General features: G+C 36.8%; 1 protein-coding gene across 1 annotated transcript; it reads right to left on the minus strand.

The window, feature by feature from the left end:
* Nucleotides 1-6: 6 nt before the first annotated feature.
* Nucleotides 7-25,886, minus strand: rhoq (ras homolog family member Q). Its single transcript, XM_052103254.1, has 5 exons — nucleotides 25,441-25,886; nucleotides 25,089-25,147; nucleotides 4,287-4,451; nucleotides 352-447; nucleotides 7-167 (listed from the first exon to the last, which is right to left on the minus strand). The coding sequence occupies exons 1-5, from the start codon at nucleotides 25,580-25,582 to the stop codon at nucleotides 12-14; spliced, it is 618 nt and encodes a 205-aa protein (XP_051959214.1). The 5' UTR covers nucleotides 25,583-25,886; the 3' UTR covers nucleotides 7-11.
* Between the last annotated feature and the right edge of the window lie 1,677 nt (nucleotides 25,887-27,563).

Consider the following 27,563-nt stretch of genomic DNA (forward strand, 5'->3'; position numbering starts at 1 on the left):
ATCAGGCCCCCTCATGTGATCAGGCAGCAGTTAATGCAGCGTGGGCCCAGTCTTCGCTTGAGGGCACCTTTCTTAGGAGCCAGAATGGCTATAATGGCCTCATCGAACACCGTTTTCAAGCCTTTCTGTGTCAGTGCTGAGCATTCAACATAACAGCAGGCACCAATCTGAAAAGGCATAAAAAAAGGTCTAATGAGACACCGTTTCTTTGCAATAGCATCTCGCAAGCACCAGAAAGTCACGACAATGTGGTTTGTCCCTTTCCCTTTGACCAATGTCTGAGATTTCTCCCAGCAGAGAGATGTTTTTAAACTTTAACTTGAGGAAGAGGAAGTATTCCCTTTCCCTTACCTCCTTTGCAAGCTTTTGGCCTTGTTCTGTCACAATGGGCTTCTCTTTCACATTGTTCAGCTTGGCAATCGTCTTTGGGTCATCACGCAGGTCGATCTATAGCCAAGAAATGTGACAGGGAGAAAAAGTCACAGATAACTGAAATAAGGTGTAATTCCTGTGCCATCTGCATTCCCAAACAGAATTGCAAAAATTATAGCGGTTTTCAAACAGGTTTGATGAACAATCCCACTGTCTGACATTGGTAGATCGATAGGATAGTCCCACCCCAAACTCACACCATTGGTTGAGCTAATGTTACTGTGTCAGGCTGGTTTTGAAAGCATCATAGAGCCACAGTTTTTACACTTTTTGGGGAAATCAACCAATGAAATGGCTTATTAATAGTTGCCACTCCAAATTGAGGAAAGTGCACACATTACCGTTAAGAAAGTCCAAAGTCTTGATTCTGAGATGAAACAAAGTGAAGCACTAACTGTAAGTGCACATGTGCTCTCCATATATATTTGGTGGATGAGATTCCATATGATGAGGTTTGTTTTTAGAGCAGAAGGTTCTCGGAAATTCAACCCAAGGCCAGATGGTGGCATGCGTCTGCAGACTCCCCTTTCACATACAAAGTTCCACCACATTTGTCTAGGAGGGTCTCTGTCTCTACTGTTTCCAATTAAAATTCTTCCTTATCCAAGTCTGATTTCTTACCAACTACACCAGATGTATGAATTTTTTTGGGGGAGGACTCGTAACCTCTATATCTGGCAGCTACAGGAATGGAAGTACCATCTTTCAGTTGAAAGAGCCAATCATCTTTTGAAAGAGATGTTGCTCTACTTTTGTTTGTACAAACATGTGCATTAGGACAAGCCTTAAAATAATAAACTTTGTATGATTTCAGCTGAAAAAAGCAACATTGATCATATCGTTTCCGTCTTTCCATGTTCAAGTAGATAGGAGCTGTACTTGTTTTCCCATTACCTTCGTAAAAAAGGACAGTGGGCTTTAACAAGATGGTCATCAAGTGGACTGATTTGCCTTAAGGGACTTCCATAACTCACATATGATCAGTTAAAGCTCACGATTTTTTCACCTCTACATATTGAGGATAGTGAAGGCCGATGCCGATATCCTGAGTACAGGATGGCCGATACATCACACAATTTAATATAGTAAATAAAAAAGATAAAATTGCTAAAGAAAAATGAATAAACTATTTTTAGCACTATATTTACTCAATTTCACCTGTGAAGCGCTTTTACTTTGAAGTTGCACTCACGTGCAATAGTAGCAATCTCCTGACAGTTTAAACAGCCTGGATCGCCTGCTTGGATTGTCATGTAGTGACAGTCATAATTTGTGAATCAGAGGAACTTTTGATCCTGAAGTTTTCATTCTAGATGATAGAATACACGCTTCAGTAGAAGATATTTGATGAGTGCTCGATGGGAAGAAAACGCTGGATTTTCCTAAATTTCGTGAATGACATCTTTTAAAACCAGATTGAGATTGAAATCTTATATTTGCCTTTTATCATTAGAAAAGATACAGGGAACTGTTGAGGAGAGAGTGTTAGAATACGTGCTTCAGATGAAGATTTATGAGCATTCCACACGATGCTGGATCTGCTGAAGATGTGTGAGGTTGGTTTATTACATTTGTTTAAATGAGATATGTGCATATTTACAGACAGTATATGATATTAGTTTTATTGATATTTGCCTTTATCATTAAACAAGACAGTTAAAAGTTACAGGGAACTGATGAGGAGAGAGAGAGAGAGAGAGAGAGAGAGAGAGAGAATGAAACAGGCGAGCGCTGTAACATTATGAGCACAAATGTGTCTGACATGGTTCTGATATGCAGACCGTCTAAATGACACTGTGTTGCACACCGGTCTACAGTATTACTGTAGTAACACGATGGCACGCAACAAAACAAACCGTGACTGGTCGTCTACATGTCTCAGATGCTTCACAAACAAGCAGTCATTCTCAGTGCCCTCAAGAAACAAATTGGCCAAAGGGGAAAATGTATCACCCGCTGCCTATAATTAAAAGAATTCTGAATATCGACTGATTTATCGGCCCCAGCGATATATCGGCTGACCACTAATTGAGAATAACCCTTTTTGAATAATGTGAAAGGCATTCTAACGGAGTGATTCATTTGCTGGTTTACAGTAGTAGTGTACCTTTGTAAACAATTGGCTGTTTCGGTGGCTGTCTGGTACCTCTCTAATCAATTACTCTGCATCAGTATTCACCTCATTAAGGCCGAAACTTTAGACACAGCCATAAACATGTACGACAGGACTAGGGCTAATGACAAACTCTCACTCAAACATTGTCTGCACACACATTCGCTTAATACTTGATTAGGAATTCTATGGTCCTAATAAAGTGCCCGACGTAGTCTTATGCTGTTGTTGCCCATCTGCCTCGAGGTTCGACAAGTGAATTCTAAGATGCTATTCTGTTCACTACAATTGTACAGTGTGGTTATCCGAGTTACCGTAGCCTTTCTGTCAGCTCAAAACAGTCTGGCAATTCTCTGTTGACCTCTCTCATGAACAAGGCGTTTTTGTCCGCAGAACTGATGCTAACTGGATGTTTTTAGTTTTTGGGACCATTCTGCGTAAACTCTAGAGACTGTTGTGTGAAAATCCCAGGAGATCAGCAGTTACAGAAATACTGAAACCAGCCCGTCTGGCACCAACAATGCCATGGTCGAAATCATTGAGATCACATTTTTACCCATTCTGATGGTTGATGTGAACATTAACTGAAGCTCCTGACACATATCTGCATGATTGTATGCACTCCACTGCTGCCACAGGATTGGTTTATTAGATTGCATGAATAAGTAGGTGTTCCTAATAAAGTCCTCAGCGGGTGTATATACTGTATATTTGCCAAGTCACACCTGTTAATTCATCTACAATATAAGGCTATATTAGAGCAATTTCATTGACAATATAATGACAGGAAAACAATGTTTGAACCTTTCATAATATAATCAGTATTTTCAAATCCATAATATTGCCACAAATATTACTAATATTACCTATATTACAGGGCTACACAATTAATCAAAATAAAATCGGAACCGCGACATGACCTTGTGCGATTATTAAATTGCAAAGGGCTGCGATTTAATTAAATAAATAGTCTGCTCCCTTCAAAGTTTGTGCTGCTCTGTCCAGTCTATATTAAGTTAGATCATTGTTACAGTGTTTTCAGAGTGGTTTTGTGCTCCACAACTCCCTCTCATGCTTAGAGTATTGATTGAAAGTTGATTGTTTCAAAAACTAATGATGATGATTAGTCATCGGAGTAAATCTGAGAGTCAACACAGAATAAACAAAAGCAGACAATGAGGGTGTTTTGAAAAGAAAACTTAAGTTTCATCCAAGTCTGATTTCTTGCCAGCTACCACAGATGTTTGAAGGGCCCTCTCCACTAAAACCTCTAAATAGAGTTGTACTTCTACAGGTCCAACACTAAGGCTATGTTCAGAATACTACATTAATACTACCATATTACTCATACTACTCAATACTCATTCTGCAGAATGTATACTGTGCACAGTATACACATATTCTGTATGTATATAATACCAAGATGACCTATTATTTTTGCCAAAATGTGCAGTAAACAAACAGATTCTGTATCCCATAATGATACACTTGACCTTTCACTTCCAGAATATAAGAAATATAAATGTAATTTAATCAAAAGTTTAGACATTTTTATTAGACAAATTTCAGAGACGATAACAAGAACCCTCTCACTTGAATACTAGTCTTTGAAATGTTTATTATTGTACATCTGTTTCACATACAAATTTGTTATATCTAGTGGCAGTATAAACTGCACAGTATGCAGTAAGAAGGCTGTTCCATTTTGAATATGAGTGTTTGGTGTAGCAGGTGTGCATACCTGTGTGCCAATGAGCAGGTAAGGTACATTGGGTGCATACTCCTGCAGTTCAGGGACCCACTCCTCTCTTATGTTCTGGAAGCTTGCCGGATTCACAACAGAGAAGCAAATGAGGAAGACATCTGTCATGGGGTAGGAGAGGGGTCGTAAGCGATCATAGTCCTCCTATCAGAGCAGAGGACACTGGGTAAAAACAAGTATGCAGCCTTTTACTGTTCATTAGCCAACGACCTTCAAAAAAAGTATTTATAACTCAAAATATTTGTCTAATCAGAAACATTTATATTATTGAATTACAATAGATAACACAAGATAGTTATCAGCGGAAGAGAGGAATTGAGATCCCTAGTAATGCATGCTAGAACTCAATCTTTGGCCTTTTCCAGGGAAAATATGGAACACATGGATAGTTCACTCAAAAATTAAAATTATTTCATCATACACTCATCCTCATGTTGTACAAACCTGTGTGATCCGTATGAACACAAAATATGTTAGGCAGCATGTAAGCCTCAGTCAAATTAAACATATGGGGTTGAAACAATATGAGGTCGAGTAAATGATGTGTACATTTTGGATGAACTAACCTTTAACTGAAAGCATCCTCCACTGTATTGAATGACTGTCCACAAACAATCTGCAATGGAACACTATCAACCATCACTTAAGCAGAAAGCAGACATTACACTGGCGCTTGTGATCAAGCAGAGATTAATATGATTTAGATTATGACTCATGACCTAAAAATCAATTTTTCATTCACCAGCATTTTGCCGTCTCACATTTCGCTCTCTGAAACAGCACAGAGGCAGCAACATGTCCTCTAGGAACCAGAAACCCAAGACGCTATAACAGATAAGCATAGATTTAAAGGGGACATGTGACTGATATTTTTGGGAGCATTTCTTTTTCCAATGTGTGCATCTCCACATTCACACACCATGTATGCATATTTGTATCCAGTCATCCATGGTTAATCTTTGTAATGGAAGTGTTTAAACTATAATAGCTTGTGACTCTGGCCATGCATTGCTGTATAAACTTTTTATTTGCAGGTTCTGGCTTCCAGAAATTACACTTTAGAAATGTTAAGTGTGTCTCTGTGCTTCCGAAGTACATATAACATGATAATTTCTCTTTGCATCTGAACTATAAGAGACTTTACCAACAACTTGACACTGAAGATTATGAGTGCAAGCTCATGCTACCTTCCATGACTCTGAGCCCTTTCAATGTTTCTAAAGCCAAAATCATTCTTGTCTGTTCCTGGGTTAGGACACTGGGGGAAAGCTTGCTGTAGCTTACATCAAGTAAACACACAGGCAGACAGTTTCTCAGCCATCAAGAGGTGTGACCCCAACAGATTGGAGAGTGATATAAACCTTCTGTTTTTACTCAAAACTGTCAAGGCTTCAAGGCCAAATGTGCGGAGATATGAACCAAAGATATATCATCTCATGAATTACAGCCGTACCGTTTCACTGTACCTCAGAATACATTAAACACCATGGCCGTGTCCGAATGCCTGTTTTTATTATGTAACGAATTCAATGAAAAACGTACCAACGTATCAATCAAATGTAGATGAAGTATGTTGTATAAGCAGGCATGTAATAGGAATACATTCCCAGAGATACTATAGCTTCTATGTTGACCTATGATGTATAGCCAGAAAACAATTTACCAAGATATTTTTAAACATGTCCAATCTAACCACAATGAACAACTTTATTGGTACCTTTACCACTTAAGGTGCAGTCACACTAGGCTTTAAGCATGCACATTTTTTCATACAACGCAACGGACCAGGATATGATGTCAAGTGGGACTTCATATCCTTCTGGTGCAAGTAAAAAAGACATCACAAAAATCAAATGTATTCCATTAAAAAGAATTTAAATATAGTGTCTACTTACAAATATCGCAGCTTTGAAATATGTATCCTTTGAATTAGGCCAAGAGGTCACGTTACGTTTCAGTCTCCTATTGTCATACGAATTCACAGTTCACCAAGCTTGAACTTTGGTACGCAATGTAGTATTTCATTTCTTTGCATGATCTTGCATTTCCGCTCTGCTGTATTCAGATGCATTTGAATGGGAGTGAATTGAGTGTGAAGTGTAGTGTGACCGCTACTTTACACTTGAAAAGAGCTGCCCTGCACTGAAATTGCATTGTATCCTGCTTATGAGACACATATACAATATAAATGTCAATTCATTTGCATCTACATAAAAACATATGTTAAACCAACAATATTCCCCCAAATGTTGTCCCAACTAGCCTAATAGAGTTGTCTGAACGAACAATTTCATATTGAACAATGTTGCTGATTTCAAGTTACCAGAATGAATTGCAACATTTTTAAACAATGCAGTTAGTGTTATAGGCTTTTTTTTTTTTTTGCTGTTTGCTGACTTTACGATGTTATTTTTAGTTCCCATTGTTAGTCAGTTGTTGAGTGGTGATGTTAGGAGCTCATCTTTTAACTTGAAGTTTGTTTGTCACCATTGAGGTTTGTTGTTTGTCACCAATATTGAGGTTTGTATGTCTATGTCAAACAATTGTATGTCTTGCAAGGCAGTATGTACCTCTCTTCAGGAGGCAAAGATTGCAGTTAACTTCATGTAAAAGTAATTGAAATGGTGACAAAATTAAACTTCTAGTATTGTGAATTGAAAGTTGGCTGAACAAGAAATTAGTTCCCTGTACAATCATTTTTGAATTCACATGAACTAAAACAATGTTACTGAGGACAATTATGAAACAGTTGTTTATAGAACTCAAAAATCTTACTGCATCATGTTGCTTTGATTGTTTAAGGGTGCTCAACAATTCTTTTTTTTCAGTGAGAGAAGTAGGGACACAGGTGTACATTCTGTGGTTGGGTTTGCTTTTCCTATAGGGAGACTGTCTACTTCATGCCACAGGCCAAATCAGGATTTGTCATAACACAATCTGACAAAAAGTTGAACAGGTGCATCTCATCTGTGGTGTAAGACGTTTGTGCAAGTTGTTGTGTCATCCCTGTGGGCCAGTTATGTTATAAATACACACTCCACCACTCAACCTCTGGCCTGTTAAAACATTCTGCAGTGGGTAGGGTGGAAGGGGTGGTGGTTATTTACAGCTGGCCTCTGCCAGAACTGAAAGTAGAATGAGCCAACACATCATCCACCCCCGTCGCTTGCATATCTCCAGCTCCTCCAGAGAACACACATTTGTTTATATTCCAGAGTCGCAAGTCTGCTTAGCCGAAACAGGCTACTTTATTTAAGCAATAAGGTACAAGAGGCCATACTTTTTTGTGAATGGCAGTGGTTAAGGCTCTGGGTTACTGACCAGCAGTTGGGGGATCAAGCCCCAGCACCGCCAAGATGCCACTGTTAGGCTCCTGAGCAATCTGTTCCAGGGGTGCCGTATCATGGCTGACCCTGCACTCTGTCTGCAGCTTAGCTGGGATATGCAAAAAACAAACAAAAAAAAACATACACATACACACATACATATTTCACTGTATGTGTGCAAAATGTATAATTCGTGACAAAATAAAGACTACTTCGAACAGGGATGGCCCAATACCATTTTTTGGAGAACGACAATGAGTATCGAAACTTACTTTTCGGTACTCGTGGAGAACAATACCTTTTCTTTTTGTGAAATGTTGCAGTTATTTGAGATAATTTCAGGACAGCTTGTTTATTATGTTTCAGAACTATTAATTATTAATATTATCAACTATTACTCAAGACATCACAAAAGTAATTTTTTGCAATCTATCAATAAGGATTCGTAAGGGGCAGGTGCATTCATGAACAGGGGCAGGTGCATTCATGAACAGAAGCATCTCTGAATGTTAACATGTAGGGCCCTATGAAATCAGTTTTATCTTTTCCAAATTCTGTATTCGACAGTTTAATCCAATTTTATCATCAAAAGGGTGTCAAAATGAAAATTGAACAATTCATTTTCAACATAATATGGTATTATCTTTATCATATGAAATACTTCTATACAATCCAAAATACAGGTGGTGCTCTCGGTCATCTTCTACACTACAAGAGTGATGCATGCATGATGATGATGATGATGATGATGATGATGATAAGGTGGTTTGGGTTATAGTAATAACATTATATTAAAGCTCAAGTGTGTAATTTCTGTGCAACTACGTCACCAAACAGAATTGCAAAAGTAATCATTGTTTTCAAACAGGTTTCCCCGAACACTTTCCCGGTATTCCATTGGTTGGAAAACAGTCCCATCCCAAACTCACACCATAGGCTGAGCCAAAGTCACTGTCAGGCTGGTTGGCATGCACACACAAATAATGTTTCGAAAGTGCCACAAAGCTACTATGTTTACTCTTTCCGAAAATCAATCTACAAATTGATTTGAATGTATTTTAAACATTGATTTATTTGTATTTTTTACTTCAGCTTTAAGGACACATTTTAATTAAAACTTTGTTCTTAATAATTTCAAGTGACATCCTTCTACTAGAGGATATATTCACCATATATAAATAATAAGATAATTTTTCTTCAAGTTACAGACAGACAGATGTGTCGTGTCATATCTGTTACTAGGCTTTATTGTGTATTTTAGCATGGCTTTGTATTGTACTGTCAGTATTGACAGTATTCAGAGTCCAAACTATACATTTTATAATTGTTTATAATGAAGTTAGAATGTGTTTTGATTGTGGCATGTGAAAACCAGTTGATTGAATCTCATTAGTCCTGCATTACCTTGAAAACACCCTGTGACTGCTTATGATCCAGAGCTTGTTAATAATAAAAAATAAATACATTTATGTGGAAACAGTGCATGTGTGTATGTGTGAGTGCCCTGTTCTTTCAAGAGCTGAGGGAAATGGACTGGACAAAATCGAGACAGAAGTCTAATGCAGTCAACCTGGAAACATCCTTCTCTGCTGCTGTTATTACCATAAAGTTCTCCCTCCAGCTGATACCACCCGCCTCACGCTGCCAATCCCAACATCAGCCCTCTCACACACAACAGACAGGCTCTGAATGGATGCATTACTCCTGGAGTATGAAGACTGTGACAATAGTCAATTGTACACTGAACAATCCAACTCCTGCCTCTCACAGTCCTCTTTGTTTCTTTCTTGCAAAAAGCAAATATCTGATATGGGATAGAGTAGGATTTTTGTATCAGCCATCTGTATTGAGATGCCCAGTCACTGTCGTTTTCTTGCTATTCAAATCAGTTTAATATTATTTCTCCCTATCCCTTGCATACGCACACTCAATTTAAAATGTATGTGTGTGTGTCAGGGCTGTGGCCTAGCAGTAAGCGCATAGGTTCATGCAAGTGATGACAGTTTGAATCAAATTTCCAGATCGAGTAAGCACCTTTTCTTCCAACAATTGTAGAGTGTACATTTTCTGTTTACAAATAGTTTTTGTGAATTTTAAGTAAATATTGTTTAAAATAAGCATTCAGTTTACTAACTGTTGGCATCTTATTTGCAAACTTTAAATAATATTACATATATCAGCATTATGGCCACACTGTTATCTAGAAATCAGTATAAGCCACAAAAAAAAAAAAAAAAAAACACATCGGTGGATGACTAATGTAGTGTATATATTCTTCTTAATGTTTTGTAATTATTGTAATGTATTCTGTATTGTTCTGTGTACCTGTCATACAATGTTGACTGTGTCTGCCTGCTAATGCACCACAATTTCCAACATTGGATCAATAAAGCAAGCCTGTGGTATAATATTCACAAAATATGGCCTTTTGTGAATATTATACCACAAAGGGCTGTGATGTGATTTAATCAAACAGTCTGCACGCAATGCACGTGCACAGCTCTGTTCAGAGAGAGCACACGTGAGGCGGTTCTGTGCTCACTCCACAAATGTTATCTTGTGCACAGAATATCAGATGTGTTTCATTGGTTTCAGTTTGGTAACATGTGCTAAACGTATTATATAGTTCTCCAAATTCACATTAATTGTTCACTGCAAGTTCCTATATAAATCCTGAACAACCATACGACACCAGGTTTTTGTGGACAGAAGAGGAGGTGAGATTATCTTGAAGGTATAACCAGATCTCACAGCAATGCCACGTACAAGTTTATTAAATTATTAGAGAAATATTACTTGGGTATAATAATAATAATAATAATAATAATATAGTTATTATAAAAACAATTGTAGGCCTATATTTAATTCTGTAATTTCTTAATGTAGTAATAACCATTCATATTATTATCATCATCTTCATCAGGGTATGAAATTCGGCATTGATGCACATATTGTGTACAAATTTCAAAGTTTATAATGTGGGGAATTTCCGCACTACTTTATTCATTCATGTAGCAGAGAACTGGTAAACCAATCCATACAGATGAACTAATCAAATCAATAATCTTGTTTATCTATCAAACTGTAATTCCACAATCTGCAAGAATAAATAATCTCTTCCACGTCTCTCTCTCTCTCCCTTATACAGTTTCCAGGTGCTCATTAAACACTTGAGTTCAGTGTAAGCGTGCACAGTGATGACGCACATATTTACTGAATTAAGATGTTACAGATCTATAAACCTGTTCATTCAACAATGATTGGCATTATACGGAGTCTCTGTAATTGAGCGATGCATTAAAACTATCACTTTTGTTCATAATCAACAAAGCTGTCAACATTGCAATCAAATTTTGCCCTCTTTCATTCCATGGTGCTTCATCATAAAATACAGGACCAAGAAAGGCAGAAATGGCAAAAAATAAATGGCCTTAAGTGCAACCAGAACTGCTCATCTGCAGGGTGAAAAGAAACACTTAAACAGCTTGAAGTCAGAAGTTTACATACACTTATGCTGAAGTCATTAAAAAAATAAATTTTTAACTACCCCACAGATTTCTTTTTAGGAAACTATAACTTTGGCAAGTCGTTTAGGACATCTACTTTGTAAACAATTGTTGGAAAAATTACTCATGTAATGCACAGACAGATTGTTTCACTTTTAATTGACTATATTGCAATTCAGGTGGGTCAGAAGTTTACATACACTAAGTAAACTGTGCATTTCAGCAGCTTGGAAAATTCCAGAAAATTATGTCAAGCCTTTAGACAATTAGCCAATTAGTTTCTGATAGGAGGTGTACCTGTGGATGTTAAGGCCTACCTTCAAACTCAGTGACTCTTTGCTTGACATCATGGGAAAATCAAAAGAAATCAGCCAAGACCTTAAAAACATAAAATAAACTGTGGACCTCCACATGTCTGGTTCATCCTTGGAAACAATTTCCAAATGTCTGAAGCTACTATGTTCATCTGTACAAAAAAATAGTGTGCAAGTATAAACACCATGGGACCACGCAGCCATCATACTGCTCAGGAAGGAGATTCATTATGTCTCCAAGAGATGAGTGTAGTTTGGTGCGTAAAGTGCAAATCAATCCCAGAACAACAGCAAAGTACCTTGTGAATATGCTGGAGGAAACAGGTAGACAAATTTCTATATTCACAGTAAAATGAGCCCAATATCAACATAACCTGAAAGGCTGCTCAGCAAGGAAGAAGCCACTGTTCCTAAACTGCCATAACAAAGCCAGACTACAGTTTGCATGTGCACATGGGGAAAAATATCTTTTTGGGGAAATTTCCTCTGGTCTGATGAAACAAAAAAAATGTTTTGGCCATTATGATCATCGTTATATTTGGAGAAAAAAGGGTGAGGCTTCAAAGCCGAAGAACACCATCCCAACCGTGAAGCATGGGGGTGGCAGCATCATGTTGTGGAGGTGCTTTGCTGCTGGAGAGACTGGTGCACTTCACAAAATAGATGGCATCATGAGGAAGGAGAATTGTGGATATTTTGAAGCAACATCTCAATAGGTCAGCCAGGAAGTTAAAGCTTGGTCGCAAATGGGTCTTCCAAATGGAGAATGATCAAGCATACCTCCAAAGTTGTGGCAAAATGTCTTAAGGACAACAAAGTCATGGTATTGGAGTGGCCATCACAAAGCCCTGACCTCAATCTGATAGAAACTTTGTGGGCAGAACTGAAAAAGCGTGTGCGAGCAAGGAGGCCTACAAACCTGATTCAGTTACACCAGTTCTCTTTGAAGGAATGGGCCAAAATTCCGGTAACTTATTGTGAGAAGCTTGTGGAAGTTTGACCCAAGATAAACCATTTAAAAGCAATGCTACCAAATACTAACAAAGTGTATGTAAACTTCTGACCCTCTAGGAATGTGATGGAAGGATTAAAAGCTGAAATAAATCACTCTCTACACTATTATTCTGACATTTCACATTCTTAAAATAAAGTTGTGACCTAAGACTAAGGAATGTTTTCTACGATTAAATGTCAGAAATTGTGAAAAACTGAGTTTAAATGTATTTGGCTAAGGTGTATGTAAACGTCTGATTTCAACTGTACATATCATCTCCCTTGAGAAGTTAATAAATATGTAATATACATAAACATTAATGGTAGCAATATTAATAATATAATATTAATAAAATACATCAAATTAAAATATTATCAATCTATCTTTAATATACATCTTACATAAGCAAGGTTTTCAGAATTTCATTTGTTAATATTTTTATTTTTAAATGTTATTTCTTGAGTATTGACTTGTACTCTTAAAGTGATAGTTCACTCAAAAATGAAATTTCTGTAATAATTTACTCAGCTTAGTGTTGTTGCAAACCTATATACATTTCTGTCTTCTGTGGAAATTAAAAGGAGAAGTTAGAGATAATGTTAGTTGGCAACATTCAATTTTAATGTATGGAAAGAAAGATGCAGGTACAGTGAATGTTAACGGAGACATACTGCCTATATCTCCTTTTGTGTTCTACGAAAGAGCCAAATTCATAAAGACATGAGGGTGAATAATGACAGAAATTGCATTTTTTTTTTGGTGAACTGCCCTTTAACTACCTGTTAGAGTATTTGTTTAACCTGTTGATACGCATCCCCTTTTTGAGCACATACCATGAAAATGACATACCTGAACTTAAATGGTTGTTTTTACTGGACCCTTTAGAGGATGGACACAGTTGTAGTATCTTTTGAAAGAAGACACTTTGGGCTTTAATTCCCAAGTTTCAGAATTAATATGTTGTTATTTTATAAAGTTAGAGAAGCTGAAGTTTATAGTAATTGGAAATATTTTGTGCTGAACATGTTTTTATCATCTAAAAAAACAATAATAAAAGTGCCAAGACAACCCAGAAATACAATGTTCTCAAAGCCACAACTCTAAGGTTCCTGCAAGCTTTTTTCTCTGTAAAATCACTGGGCAGAGTAAAATTAAAGCTCCGCCTTTCAAGATGACAAAATCTGACTGCACTGCTTGGCTATTATGAATAAAACTACGCCCCATTTTTTAAAATAGACTTTGGAGACCTCTCATTTTGTTTATGAGACTCTAATATAGAAGATAATATACAGTTTTACAACATTAATGCTGCTCAGATTGCATAGTTTGTTGAAGAACGATGACTGAAATGGTAATTCTTTCAGGCGAGATCTCATGTAAACAATGGAGAATATATCAATATTTCTCAGATTTATCACTTTTATGGTCAAAAAGTGCTATTGGATGTTTTTCAATGAACGCTTGACATGGACATTTGACCCAAGTGTGGCGAACTGGATTCATCTGGCTTCATCTTGCATGTTTTAATTTGTACTCCTGGCACAAATAACTAAATTGCTGTTTCTGGATCATTGCTATCGCAAAACAGAGAACGGATTTCAATGTTGAACCCTTAGACCTTTGAAAAGATGTATAATTTGTTAACATTCATTACATTTATAGACAGTAAATTATATATTTAACGTAAACAGAGTGACGTCACCACCACATGTGGGGAAAGGTTAAGGTATCTGCCAAGAACAACAACATATGTAAGTCAACACATGACTGAATTAGATCTTATTCAGTGACAGAAGAAAAGAGCCATAATTTACTTAATCATTCTGAATAAAACTAGACAAGCATTGAGAAAAGTAGATCCCTGTGATATTTAGGTGAGATTTCTGTAAAATTTCAGATGTTTTAGTATTACAAATTTTATGGGTTGGTGGAGCATTTCCACCCGCTGCAAGAGCTGAATTCTATAGGAAACACTGCTGCATATACAGTATATGCATGTATTTCTGTACTTCTAATTCCATTAGATTGTGTCTGAGGTCTGTCTACTCTGAGGTCCGCCTTTATCAACCTTCTGTAAAATGGTGTGTGTGTGTGTGTGTGTGTGTGTGTTTATCTGTGTGAACTCCTGTAGATCTGCCGTGGTGCAATAAGTGGGTCAATCAGCTGTTGATCGTCTCTTTTCATCTCAATCCTTATAGAAGAGAGAAGGAATCAGAGGGAATGAGAGAGAGCGAGAAACCAGCTAATTAAAATAACTGACAAGTCCCATAATTTATTTTGGAGAAAAATAAAATTGAGAATGTAATGGCTGGATGATATTCCAAGGAACTTTTTATATTCCAAAGGAGATGCAGGAAGGGAGACTTAAGGGAAGGAGGGAGATGAAGCTAGTGAAAGAAAGGAGGTTCCTGTGCAGTTATCCACAGGTAATAATTCATGGCTTTGTTTACTCAGACGATTCAGATTAATTGAAGATTGTTGTGCGTTACAGCAAGTAAACACACACAGGCAGGTTAATCAGCCCAAATAAAGCTCAGTCAGGACTATTCTCTCACAGAGGTTGAGACACATTCAGGGTAGATGATTCAGAAGTGTACAAGCATAAATTCCTGCACCTGTCTGCAAGAACACACTGCTCTCTTAAATCCCTAACCAAGCAAAATAAAACACCTGAGGGGGAAGCAAAGGTGGTCTTGTAAGGATCATCATCATCTGTGTTGAGAAACTAATGCTCAAACTTTCACACCAGTCCCCTTTGTGATGGAACAAGCTTACATCCTCCACCTGAGACCATCACAACTTCAAAAAATGGCTAAAGACACATCTCTTCCACAAGCAGATGTATATATATGAAACTTAATTCATAACAGTGAAAAAAAAACACCTCTCTACTTTACCAAAGCAACACTTTTTCTCCAGCTTTTGTACTAAATTCGTTCACTTGATATCTGCAACTAAGTCTCATAACGATACATCCCGTTGACGTGATGGCTTTGTATGAGCAATAGATGCAAATTTAAGTCTTTATGCAACATCAGAATCCACATCTGCCGTAACAATCAAATTCTGCACTCGTTTAAACATTTAAAATTGACTACGCTGACGGCAAGTGCCATTGGCTCTCATTTGTTTTAAGACCAATTCTAATGTTTGGATGTATATTTTTGAATGAGATGTGACTGCCTTCACAGAGAGGAAGATTTTTAACAATTAAAACCTTAAAGGGATAGTTCACTCAAATGAAAATTCTCACATCATTTACTCACTCTCATACCATCCCAGATGTGTGACTTTTTTCTTCTGCTGAACACAATCTACGAAAAGTCTTTTAGAAGTAATCTATACAACTCCAGTCATTTAATATATGAAACTCTTCTGAAGTAATGCAATTACTTTGGGTGAGAAACAGATCAATATCTGAATCCAATGTATTCTCAATAGCTGAATCCAATGTATTTTCAATCACTTTCCACTCCCAATTCATCTAAAAACGAATAGCAAAAAACAAAAAGGTTTACCCAGTCAGAATTTTTTCCTTGATGCTTACAAGCAGAGTTGACAACTTTCACAAATCCCATGCCTGAAGCAGCGCGTGAGTCTGAGCTCCACCCTGTCAGACCTTCAGAATTTAAACAGAATCCCTCATCAGTGTCAGTGAATAGACATCTAAAGTCAGATTCATCAGCCAATAAGATTGATTTATCGGTTCTTGGTGGGTGTGGTCTTTAGGATATGTCCCGGTCGAGGCCTTTTAGCTGGCCTTGAGTGACGCAATCACGCTTTAAGTGATGATTTGAAAGCGAACAGCACGAGATCTTGATGACGAGATGGCTGTCATCACTGCTGTTATTGCTGTTAAAAAGAGATCCTTATGGATTTAAAAACCTGAGGTGTTCTGCATGAACATTAATTAAACAGGAAAAGAGGACTGATTTTCAATGCAAGTAAATTGGTAAATGCTTTTTGCATTGTTATTGCAACATCAGGAGTTTTCTAAGTGTAAATTAGCATTCAGTGTCAGATCAAGTTTTGAAAAGTAACTGTGTACCCTGACTAAATAAAATTTATTGCAGGAAAAATGTTAAATCGCAAATATTATTAGAGCTTTTTCTTGGTATTAGACCTTCTTGGTTCTGGCTTTCTGTGTTTTTAAAATGTCAATTGGTATTATTAGTTGACTGCCACATAATGTATGATGGGCATACAGTGTCTTATTCATTGTGAAACTGTGTTTTCTTAAATGGCATTAATCGCACTAAAGGCTTAGACTTAAAATGCACAGGCTGCGGCTGCCCACACCCATTACATTGCTTCTGAATTATCCCTTTAAGCTTCAAACTGTTCCTCACACAGAGCTATTGTATGACTTGAGGATTTTGAATGCAGCATAAGTCATTTGTATACCTTCATAGTGCTTTTTAAAACATAATTATTGTGCCAGTACGTGTATCTGCTTATTGTGTCTTTTATATTGTTGGTTGGTTATTGGAATGTCCTTTTAGGCGCAGGGTTAGGTGTTCAAAAATATCTATATTATGACTGTGACTACATTTACCTGCATGTTACATGCTGTGACATGTATTACATTGTTTATAATTGGATGGGATTAGGTGTGGGGTGGGGTTAAGTGATCTAAATCTCTTAAATAATATACAGTATATGATAGTATAATGTTACTCCACTAATAGATTTATAAGTATAATCAAACAAACTGTGGTTAAACTGCAATAAATCAGAATATTACAGTCTATGACAGAATTGAAGTGAGTTGCAGGCAATAATTCTCTACAGTTATCAGTCGTAACACAAATAATCTGCCAACATTTCTGTATCAATGCATCCCCAGTGGTCTGTGATTTGTGTGCTTTTGCAGTCCTGTCTCCACTTATAATAGGTATAAATGTGTATGTGCATGCTCGAATCAATGCCCTTCTTTCATTCCAGAAATAGAACTCAATCCCTGTAAGAATTCAAAGCAGTTATGAAAGGACCAAATTATTTTTCAAATACAATAAATCAATGGTTCTATCATGAACAAATACAGAAGAAACTAGAAGGGTGGGAGTTTCCTGGATTGAAAAGAAATGCAAACTGCAGCTGTGATTCACATCTGGGGCCCAGTCCCGGCTCACAATCATTTGAAGCTCAATAAGGAGAGCATGTCAGTTCAAAGCCCAGTTTAAACATCACCTCAGAGAAAAGAGTGAAAGGTGTAGAGCGGAGGTCAGGATTTGACAGCAGAGATGGAGCTGCAAGACAGATGCCAACATCTAAAGAAATTGTCTCTTTAATGACACTAGCAAACTTACTCTCTGACTCCTCCTGAGGCAAATAGCATGTCAGGACCAATCAGACGGAGTCTGTGAAGTCATTCAACTGACATGCATCTGCTTTTGAGCCAAGAGACGCCCTCCTTCTTGGTACCCACAGGTTCTGCAACTATTTTTAACATGCTAAAATAGAATGAACACCTGCTTATTTATCCAATTTAGATACCATTTAAACACCACACCAAGTGTTTCAGACTGTGCCAGTCTGATAAACAAAGTTTTTCTCTAGTCTCAAGGAGGTTTGAAATCAAATGTCTATGGGGCACACTGTCCTTAAAACCAGAGCCAGAGAAGGGCAAGTCACCAAATGTCATGCAGTGAGAATTTTTTATGAGGTTCTTTATCTAGTCAGTGCAGAAGGGAGTGTATGTATTAATCAGAATGTTGCAGTCAAATGCACAATATTACTACTGAAAAAATCTAATTATGGATGTGAGATGTCTTAAAGTGCAATCAACAGATTAGTTCAGTCTATGGTCTAACACAACTATGCTAAATGCATTTTATTCCTATCAAACACTCATAGTTCAAAGACCTGAAATGTTTGGCAACTGAAACATATTCTTTGATTTGCCTCAAAGGGCCTTTATATGAGACTGTTTTCTAGTGCCCTGGTAAATGCGATGTAGTGTGGAGAATATACCAGTTCATAAGTGATCATCAGTAAAGGGATGCTGAACCTTCTCAGAGATTTCTGCATGCCATCATCTCTTAAGGCCAAACGCACAAGCTGCTTTGAACTTTCTTTGTGTATCTTGGGTGTGTGTGTAATGCACAACATTAATTCCTGATCATGATCATTAGAAGAGGGAAAATACAAATGTAAACACATTGTTTTCCTTAAGTCTGTTTAGCTCTGATTTTGTCCCATGTCCTCCATCCTGTTCCTCGGCTAAACAAACCCTCTTGATCAACTGATCAGTCATGGTTTCTGTATGGTTCTAACTGGTGCCAGCTGTGCACATGGGGAGGTATTTCTGCATTTGAACTGCTAAGAAACTAAACCATACCGCCTGTACCTCAGTGACACAGCTGGCCCACCACTTATATTCTTTGTTTTTTAACAGGAGGTCACTTCAGATTGGCCCCAATGGAACAAAGCAGCTGTGTCAGATCTACTTCTACATTATGTTTAATGACTGTTAGCTTAGAAGTGGATTTTATCTCATGGTTTGTCCTGAGGTTCAGATTAATTGTATTTGGCAATAGTTTGTGCATATTTTGTGTGCAATCTGTTTCCTGATGAATATGGAGCCATGAATATTTGCATGCAAATGTAAGGACATATAAGGTTTTATATATAAAGTTAGAATAACACTATAAAACATATTTTATGGTATATAGGGGTAAAGTAAATATAGCAGTAAAGTACTTTTTTTACATTGAATAAGTTAGTTAACTTAAAAATATTAAGTAAATTCTACATTTGTACTCAATTCAAACATGATGCTCTAAATATGATTCATTATTGCTATCTTTACTGTGTCATCATCATGTGTTGATCCTAAAGGAGAAAACCTGGTCATATTTATTTGCTTGAGTAAATTTCACAGGTAAATAAAACAAGTGCATATTTCTTAACTTGTCGAAGACGTTATTACTAACATGCACCGTGCTTGAATAATTAATGAGCTTGTATGGTTTCACTGTTTGCAAATTGATTTGCACTGTTTTAATTGTTGATTATGTTAAATCTGATAATCTCTTGTTTTATGAAGTCTGAAGTAAAATTTCTACTCACAATTACCCATGCATGATCAAAAAGAATGATTGTTGCTTGTTACAGTCATCATGTTTTGTGCACCAAGTGTAAAGGTCTGAGTGCGGAGCTCTGTATCTTTATTCTATCGTCTTTAATGCAAGGTAATACTGACAAAGGCTACATAGAATGTGTTAAGCTACCCTATAGAAAGCTTCCATCTGTCATGTGGTACATGACTAAGTATGTTACAAAAGCATTGAAATGCTATAACACTTAATAGCATGGCTTAACTTTGCTTGAGTAAAATGTACAAAGAGTGAGTAAAATTGACTTGAAATAGAGTATTTCAAGGTGTGGGTTAGGTTACTTTACATGAGAATTTCTATTTAAAGGAGTCATATCATGAGGAATCAAACTTTCCTAGATATTTTGACATATAAGAGGTCTTTCTACTTTTAAAACACAACTTTCAGAACTCAAAATGTAATCCCAAAGCAATAAAATAATTGATTGAGACCACGGTGCAAAAACACCTTGTTCTCTTCTTCCACGACTACCCTACATCAAAAGGGGTACATTCTTGACCGCCTCTACAGTGAAAAAACATCCTTCTTAAAATCATTGCACCGCCTAATGGTTCTTCAGTTCATAAACTGAGTGACAGCATGACAAATATGCCTACTGTGGCCTCACTATTCCTAAACACCAAAGGGGGCCCATCTGGACAATTTTTTATTATTGAATATTTTACATGTCATGTCTGTTTGATAGTTTATGGTGATGAGGGTAAACAGTTGTGCTTAAGATGAAAGGTTTAATACATTCGGATGCAATGTGTTGTATGTGCATTGTGTAAATGCCCCTTTATAGCATTTCATGACCCCTTTAAAGCCACCAAGAATTGTGTGTAGCCTTTACTTGAAAATATGGTCTGTTAAATTTAATATCAATTTATGTGTGCAATTGTTTCCTAGGTTTAAGTAAACCCCACTCCAATTTGCACCAATACAAAATGTGTGCAATAATTATTTAGAACAACGTCTGTCAATACTGATACCAATATTTTGGTGTTTTTGCTTTTATTATGCTACCTTGTTTTTAAATCTCTGATAATTCATTTCACATCTTCAGCAGAAATGTAAATCATTTTCTATACATCTCATTTCTCATACTCTTAATTTAAATGTTCTAAACCCATATTAACAGAATTCTTAATCAGAAACAAAAGTGTCCCTTTTAAGCTGAAACAGACTCTGCATTAGCTTTAACAACTCTTGCTGTGTCAAGCTTTAAAGTGAGTAATCAAATCAGTTGTGTTAAATTTTAATGGTAGTTGCACCTCATGAAATTGTAGCAAAGCCTACTAAATCACTGTGCTGTCATTGTCACAATTAATTCCACACAGGAGACATTTGCTTTCACACACAGCACAAGGTGTAGGCTAATTGTGACACATTTTTCCGCCCCTTTTAACAGGAAATAATTGGCCTTGATCAGCAGTTGTTTTTAAACAGTCAGCCAATGTCCAATAAAGTGCACATAATTGCTTTTATCTGCCCATACATTAGTGCATCTCTATCATTGAGATTGTCATACTAACACATTCTATGTATTAAAAGTGCATCACAAGTATCAATTTAATGCATTTATTGGGAAAGCATTGAATGTTAAAGTCAACCATATTCAACTGTTCAAAAGAAATAGTCTGATGAAGTGATGCATGTTGGGTTTCAGAAATAAAATAAATTACTAGACATGCAGTCCATAGTTTAAATAATTAATCAGAGATCAAAGACTTCAGCGCTGACAGATATACAGATATTAGAGATTTGAACCGTAATGCACAGACTGCTCCTGAGCAAGCAGCTTGTCTGACATCAGGCTCAGAGCTCAATCTACATTGCTTGATAGATTCTAACATGCCAAAGCATAAAGTGTGCTGTTCTAGCAACAACCTCACCAGAAAGACAACCTGAAAATACTACACAAATAACTCAGGCATAATTTAGAAAGTCAATCCACTTCATTTCTGCTTTTATTTCTTTCATCACATTCCCAGTGGGTCAGAAGTTTACATACACTTTGATAGTATTTGGTAGCATTGCCTTTAAATGTTTTAACTTTGATCAAAAGTTTTGGGTAGCTCCACAAGCTTCTCACAATAAGTTGCTGGAATTTTGGCCCTTTCCTCCAGATAGAACTGGTGTAACTGAATCAGGTCTGAAGGCCTCCATGTTTGCACACGCTTTTTCAGTTCTGCCCACAAATGTTCTATCAGATTGAGGTCAGGGCTTTGTGATGGCCACTCCAATACCATGACTTTGTTGTCCTTAAGCCATTTTGACACAATTTGCAGGTATGCTTTTGATCATTGACCATTTGGAAGACCCATTTGTGACCAAGCTTTAACTTCCTGGCAGATGTCTCGAGATGTTGCTTCAATATATCCACATAATTTTCCTTCTTCATGATGAGTTTTAATGACTTCAACCTAAGTGTATGTAAAGTGGCCAGTATTGATGGGAACTCCAATATTCTTTTAAAAAGCATCCCAGGGTGAAACCTCAAGAAGCTCGTTGGGAAAATGTCAAGAGTACATTTCTGCAAATTCTATGCAAAGGGAGGCTACTTTGAAGATGCTAAAATGGAACATAGTTTTGATTTATTTATTTATTTTTTAATCATAAGATAATACCTATAGTTCCATTTCTGATCTTCCATAGTTTTGATGACTTTTATCCTTAAATGTGAAAAATAATAAAGAATGAGTGAGTGACCCTAAACTTTTGACCATTAGTGTAATAAAATGCAGCACAATGTAGTATTTTTGTAAAGATAAAATAGCTGGAGGTAGCTTATACCCAAAGTGGTCCACATTCAAGTTTGATTATGGCAGCGCCCTAGTTTAGCTGAAAAATAAGATTAAATGGAGGTGTCTTTACAATGACATTCCAGGTTTCAATTGAAAAGTGTAAACTTCCCAATTATGCTGTTAAACCTACATATACTTGTTCCTCCAGAACTGAAAGATATAAAGATCTTCTTCATTCATAATAATAGGGCTGTACAGCAGTAGTAGTGTGTTTTATTTAATGCCATGTCAGCGATCAAAGCTATTTTCATGGCAAGAATTCAATTACAAAAAACAAATATCATATAAATACAATAAAAACAAAACAAATATAAATAGCAAGTCATATTATACAATATTTTTTTTAAGATTAATATATGATAAGAAATCCAAAACCTTTTCAGGCACAATCTCATTAAATAAGTCCTTTAATGAGGTAACTTCATAAAAGAGCATTCTACTTGTGTTAAGACCAGGACAATCTAGTAAAATATGGCTGTACAGCAACTTTGATTTCATTTTCAACAACATAATTAAAGGAATATTCCAGGTTCAATACAAGTGCGTGTGTGTTTTGGATTGTGTGTTCGGTCTTCTGCCAGTTTTAGTCTCACCCATTTATTTCTGTGTGTGTGTGTTGTGCATTGTGGGTCTCACCCCTTCATAGCTGTGTGTGTTCTGCATTGTGATTAATTTATAGATTTTATTTGACACATTTCAGAATAAAAGCTCTGTGTTATAGTCCCACTGTGCGTGTGTGTTTTGCACGCCGGATGTTTACAGAGTCACTGCTTCTTTTCCATGTGTGTTTTTAATACATTGTGGCTGATTTACAGACAGGGTTGGGGAGTAACTAAATATAAGTAACTGGATTATGTACTTAAAATACAAAATATAAGTAACTGTATTCCATTACAGTTAGAATTTAAATCATTGGTGATTAGAATACAGTTACATTCAAAAAGTATTTTGACTACTGAAGAGATTACTTTGCAGTTTATTGTCATTAAACAAATTTAATATTTCAGATGGAAAACATTTATACACTTATAAATAATACAATCCAAAGTGCATCTGAACAGCGGTGAAACTATTTCTTATAATGTGTTACATTCATACGAGCAGACAGAGAAGTACGTTTGAAGTAAGTATGGAGCAGATGAAATAGAAATAAACCTTGTGTAAATTGTCAGCTTTACACTAAGCTAAAATGCTATTTCTAGCCATTTTACATGTACGTTACCAGGCACAATCATATTTTTATATCATTTTATATCATATCAGATTGTATTTCAAAATTAATAGATCATAATTCTTTCATAATTTCATTTTTTGTATGCAAGACTTTGATATTAGGGCAAAAAGTTATTCTTGATCATTTTTGTATTGTTTTTCTGTAAAAATATCTAAAATTCCTCAAAACAAGATACATTTGATTTATCTTGTTTTAGAAACAACACAGCATAAGATATTTAGGTTTTTCAGAGAATGTATTTTTAACATGTGTGTTTTGTCTTACTGAGTTTTTATAGTCAAAACAAGTGAAAAAAAATGTACCAGTGCTGAAGAAGTAATCCAAAGTATTTAGAATAAGTTACTGACCTTGAGTAATCTAACGGAATACATTACAAAGTACATTTTACTGCATGTATTCTGTAATCTGTAGTGGAAACATTTCAACAGTAACCCTCCCAACCCTGTGTAGAAATTGTATTTCACAAATCCCCTCCTCTCCAAAATAAAATTTGCTCCGCTTTATTGTCTCTTCCATTCATTACCTATGGCCGGTCCATTTTGACTGCAAACATAAAAGGGGTCACTTTTTTATGACCACTTAGACCTATGGAATCTATTCATTTTGTGTGTGTGTGTGTGTATGTGTGTGTTCAGATAGCAAATGGGAGCAAAGTCACTAAGTCTCGTACTTATCAGATAAAGGAAACAATTTTTATTAAATATGACCAAAAGTATTTGGAGGGTTTAAAAAGCAAAAAACAAGGTTACAGTAAGGCACATACAATGGAAGTGAATGGAGCCAATTGTTGGAGATTTTAAAAGGGCAGAAATGTGAAGCTTACAATTTTATAAAAACATATTTTTTTATATATAAAACCATCTTTTGGTAAAAGCTGTATAAAAAAAAAATATTTTTTTTAAATGGTCATTTTAGGGTTTACAGCATCGTGTTTTCATGGCAACGAAGTTGTAAAATTATCTATGACTTTAACCAGAAAGGTTATTAAGTGATTTTATCACATTAAAATCATGTTAACATGCATATTGTGTACGTCTTGTGGCTATACTTTTGAAGCAGTGAGTGTTATAACGTTTACGGATTGGTCACATTCACTTCCATTGTAAGTATGAAGAGAAGGGACCAAGTAAGAAAAGTAGGGACAAGTCAAAATAAGCCTTTATAGTAATCATCATAATGACACAAATGCAGTTGATTTAGCTTGACTTGTATTGAACCTGGAACATTACTTTAAAGCATGACACAAAGTAAATATTTCAGATTGCTGCTGTATTCCCACAGCTTTGCATGTTTATTTTGCCCCCTGGGAGACTCCAGTGTGTACTTACCTGTTGAGCTTGGCATGGACTTGGTAATTCTTTAAGCATAAAATGCCAAGTAATGATAAGACTTTATAAAGTTGGATTTGAACAGGCCACAGTGTATTTTTCCCTGTACTGACTGAGTTACTATTCCCAATGAAAAAAGCCACAGGTCAATGAGAGAATAAGGGTTTTAACCTACCTGACCCGCAGTGTCATACAACCCCAGCAGGTATTGTTTCCCTCCAACCGTCACACTGACTGAAAAGGAAATTACAAATATTTATTTCTCAAATATTCAGACTCAAATAGATTTAATGACTGAATGAATTGTGCGAGAAGACAGATGCTGGTGTGCACCAGTTGCATCCTCAGCCCCACAGGTGGTTTCCATCAGACACACAGGCGCAACACAATGCAAGTCACTGCACGACGCTTTCAATGTATATGTTATATCACTGATTTAACTGTACACACATTCACATCAAATGCACACTGTAATAATTTGCGTAATGTGAATGATATAAGTCCTAATAGCATACTGATTAATTTACCTGCATAATGATCAAAGACAGTTGGCACATATTCCTCGGGAAAGGCGTCGTTGGCATAGCTCATCAGCAGACAAGTTTTCCCAACGGCGCCGTCGCCGACGACCACGCATTTCAACATGATGCTGCCGATTCCGTTTGCCATGACGATAAAACAATTGAATTCAACATCTTCTTCGGTTGCTGTAGATATATCATGTTATGTTAAAGCTCCATCCCTGATCAGACGTCACCGCTACCACCAGCAGCAGCGCCACGCTCGTTCTGCGAAAAGAGCTGAAATGCCATTTCTTCCAGCCCGCTTTTCAAATTTGGCGTTATCATTCACTCAGTACTAACACACTCCGCGCGCGATGAACTCCGCGTTGTCAATAAATTAACCTGAGAGCGCGAGATTCCCGAGGCCGAGCCGCGTGCACAACACACTACGCCCTCTCTCCACTGTCCCACTTTCTCTACTTTCCAACCACAGTATCACCTCCTCTGACACGGGTTGACTTGCGACATAGGCGGGGTAATAACTCCCAATCAAGGGATCAAGTATAAAGTTTTGCTATCATTGTTTCGTGTCTGAATCAAGTAACCAATATGAAACACATTCAGTCCTTACTAATCCTGTGGATCAGAGTCAGACTGAGGCTAATTAAATTATGGTGCTGTAACCTGAACATTGCCAAGTGATGACAGGAATGAAAACGAGACGTGCAGCTGTGGGAACATAAAAATAAAATAAAAAAGTTGACAAAAAAACATTAAAACACGTTGTGAAAATTAGATGTTTTCTAGGCCTTTATTCGGTACAGTTGAAGAGACTGTAAGGGGGGTATTGCCCAAAAAAGTATTTGGTAAAAGAGTGTTTTTTTTAAACGACGTTCCAGTGTGTATAAAAGGTGTAAATGAAGTGAAATCAATGCTTTTTAAAACGAAATCGTCTTATGCCTCCTACACACGACACGACTTTCAAAGACGTTGGATCGTGGTACCGTTCATATTACACAACAGGCGTTTTCAAATTACACAACGAATCAGCGACGGGTGAACACGTTACAAGACATTTCACTATTTGCACTAATGCCTGACGACTCTGTCTGGACTAAAAAATTATATTTCACAACAGAATACACACGAGAAGTGATACTAGATACAACAAAAAAAAATGCATGATCATATGTTATGCATTTCAGAATATGATGTGTATGTTTTTATTTGCCTAAAAGCATCATATATTTTATTGGTTATAATATGAGAAAGTACCTGCTACTGAAAAATCTACCTATTTGCTTAACTGACTGTCCAAGAGAATTGGCAATTCCTCTCCAACTCTTCTCTTTCTCCACCCGGTTGTGGTACAGTTCAGATGAAACATCAAATATGCACTGGTGCTCCTGCCAATGTTCCACACATTTTTCCTCCATTTCTTTGGTCCAATGAGACTTTCTTGATACCGCAGCCATGCTAGTTGATGTTCTGTTGCAGGTACATCAGGACTCCTCCCACTGAAACTTCCCATGCCCAATTTATTGCTCTCTCATTGGCTGTAGGTCAACTCTGCAGTTGTATTCAGTCAAAACACAATTTGGTATTGCAGACAGGTCCAGATATTTAACATGCTAAATATCTCGTTGACATCGGTGATGCCTCGGCGATGTGTCAGCGATCGCGTCTTGATATGATAGTTCATACATTGCGTTCGTTGCTCACAGGAGTGAGCTCTGATTTGCCTATGATTTCAGGCTTTTGTCAGCAATCTCCATAAAACTGTCGGCAAGCAAAAATCGGGCTTAAAATTGTGTAGTGTAAACTCGGCATTAGTGTGGATGTGGCCCAGAGGCGGCACTAGGGAGGGGCTAGCATGGGCTTCAGCCTCCCCAAGAGAGTACTTAGCACCCCTGTAGCACCCCCAGCAAATATTTGTACCAGCCAGCAGATTATCCTCTGTATGAAGACTGATCGATGAAAAATTTTCCCAGACAATATTTTAGCAATCGTGTCATGTGTTCCGTACTGGTGATGCCTGATTTATAAATGAATTACTCATTTGAGTCAATTCCTTCAAATAATAATTAAAACTGTTTAGTAAGACGGTCATTTGGAGCGTTTCTCACTCTGTAAAAACAAAAATGACT

This window comes from Xyrauchen texanus, chromosome 33 (assembly GCF_025860055.1).
Source record: "Xyrauchen texanus isolate HMW12.3.18 chromosome 33, RBS_HiC_50CHRs, whole genome shotgun sequence".
In the NCBI taxonomy this organism is placed as follows: domain Eukaryota; kingdom Metazoa; phylum Chordata; class Actinopteri; order Cypriniformes; family Catostomidae; genus Xyrauchen; species Xyrauchen texanus.

Bases quoted from the DNA above. Each gene is read 5' to 3' on its own strand.
- rhoq (XM_052103254.1), bottom strand. From the start codon at position 25,582: ATGGCAAACGGAATCGGCAGCATCATGTTGAAATGCGTGGTCGTCGGC. The intron at 25,148-25,440 runs GTAAATTAATCA...TTTCCTTTTCAG, and splicing joins TGTCTTTGATCATTATGCAG to TCAGTGTGACGGTTGGAGGG. The intron at 168-351 runs GTAAGGGAAAGG...ATGCCTTTTCAG, and splicing joins GCCAAAAGCTTGCAAAGGAG to ATTGGTGCCTGCTGTTATGT.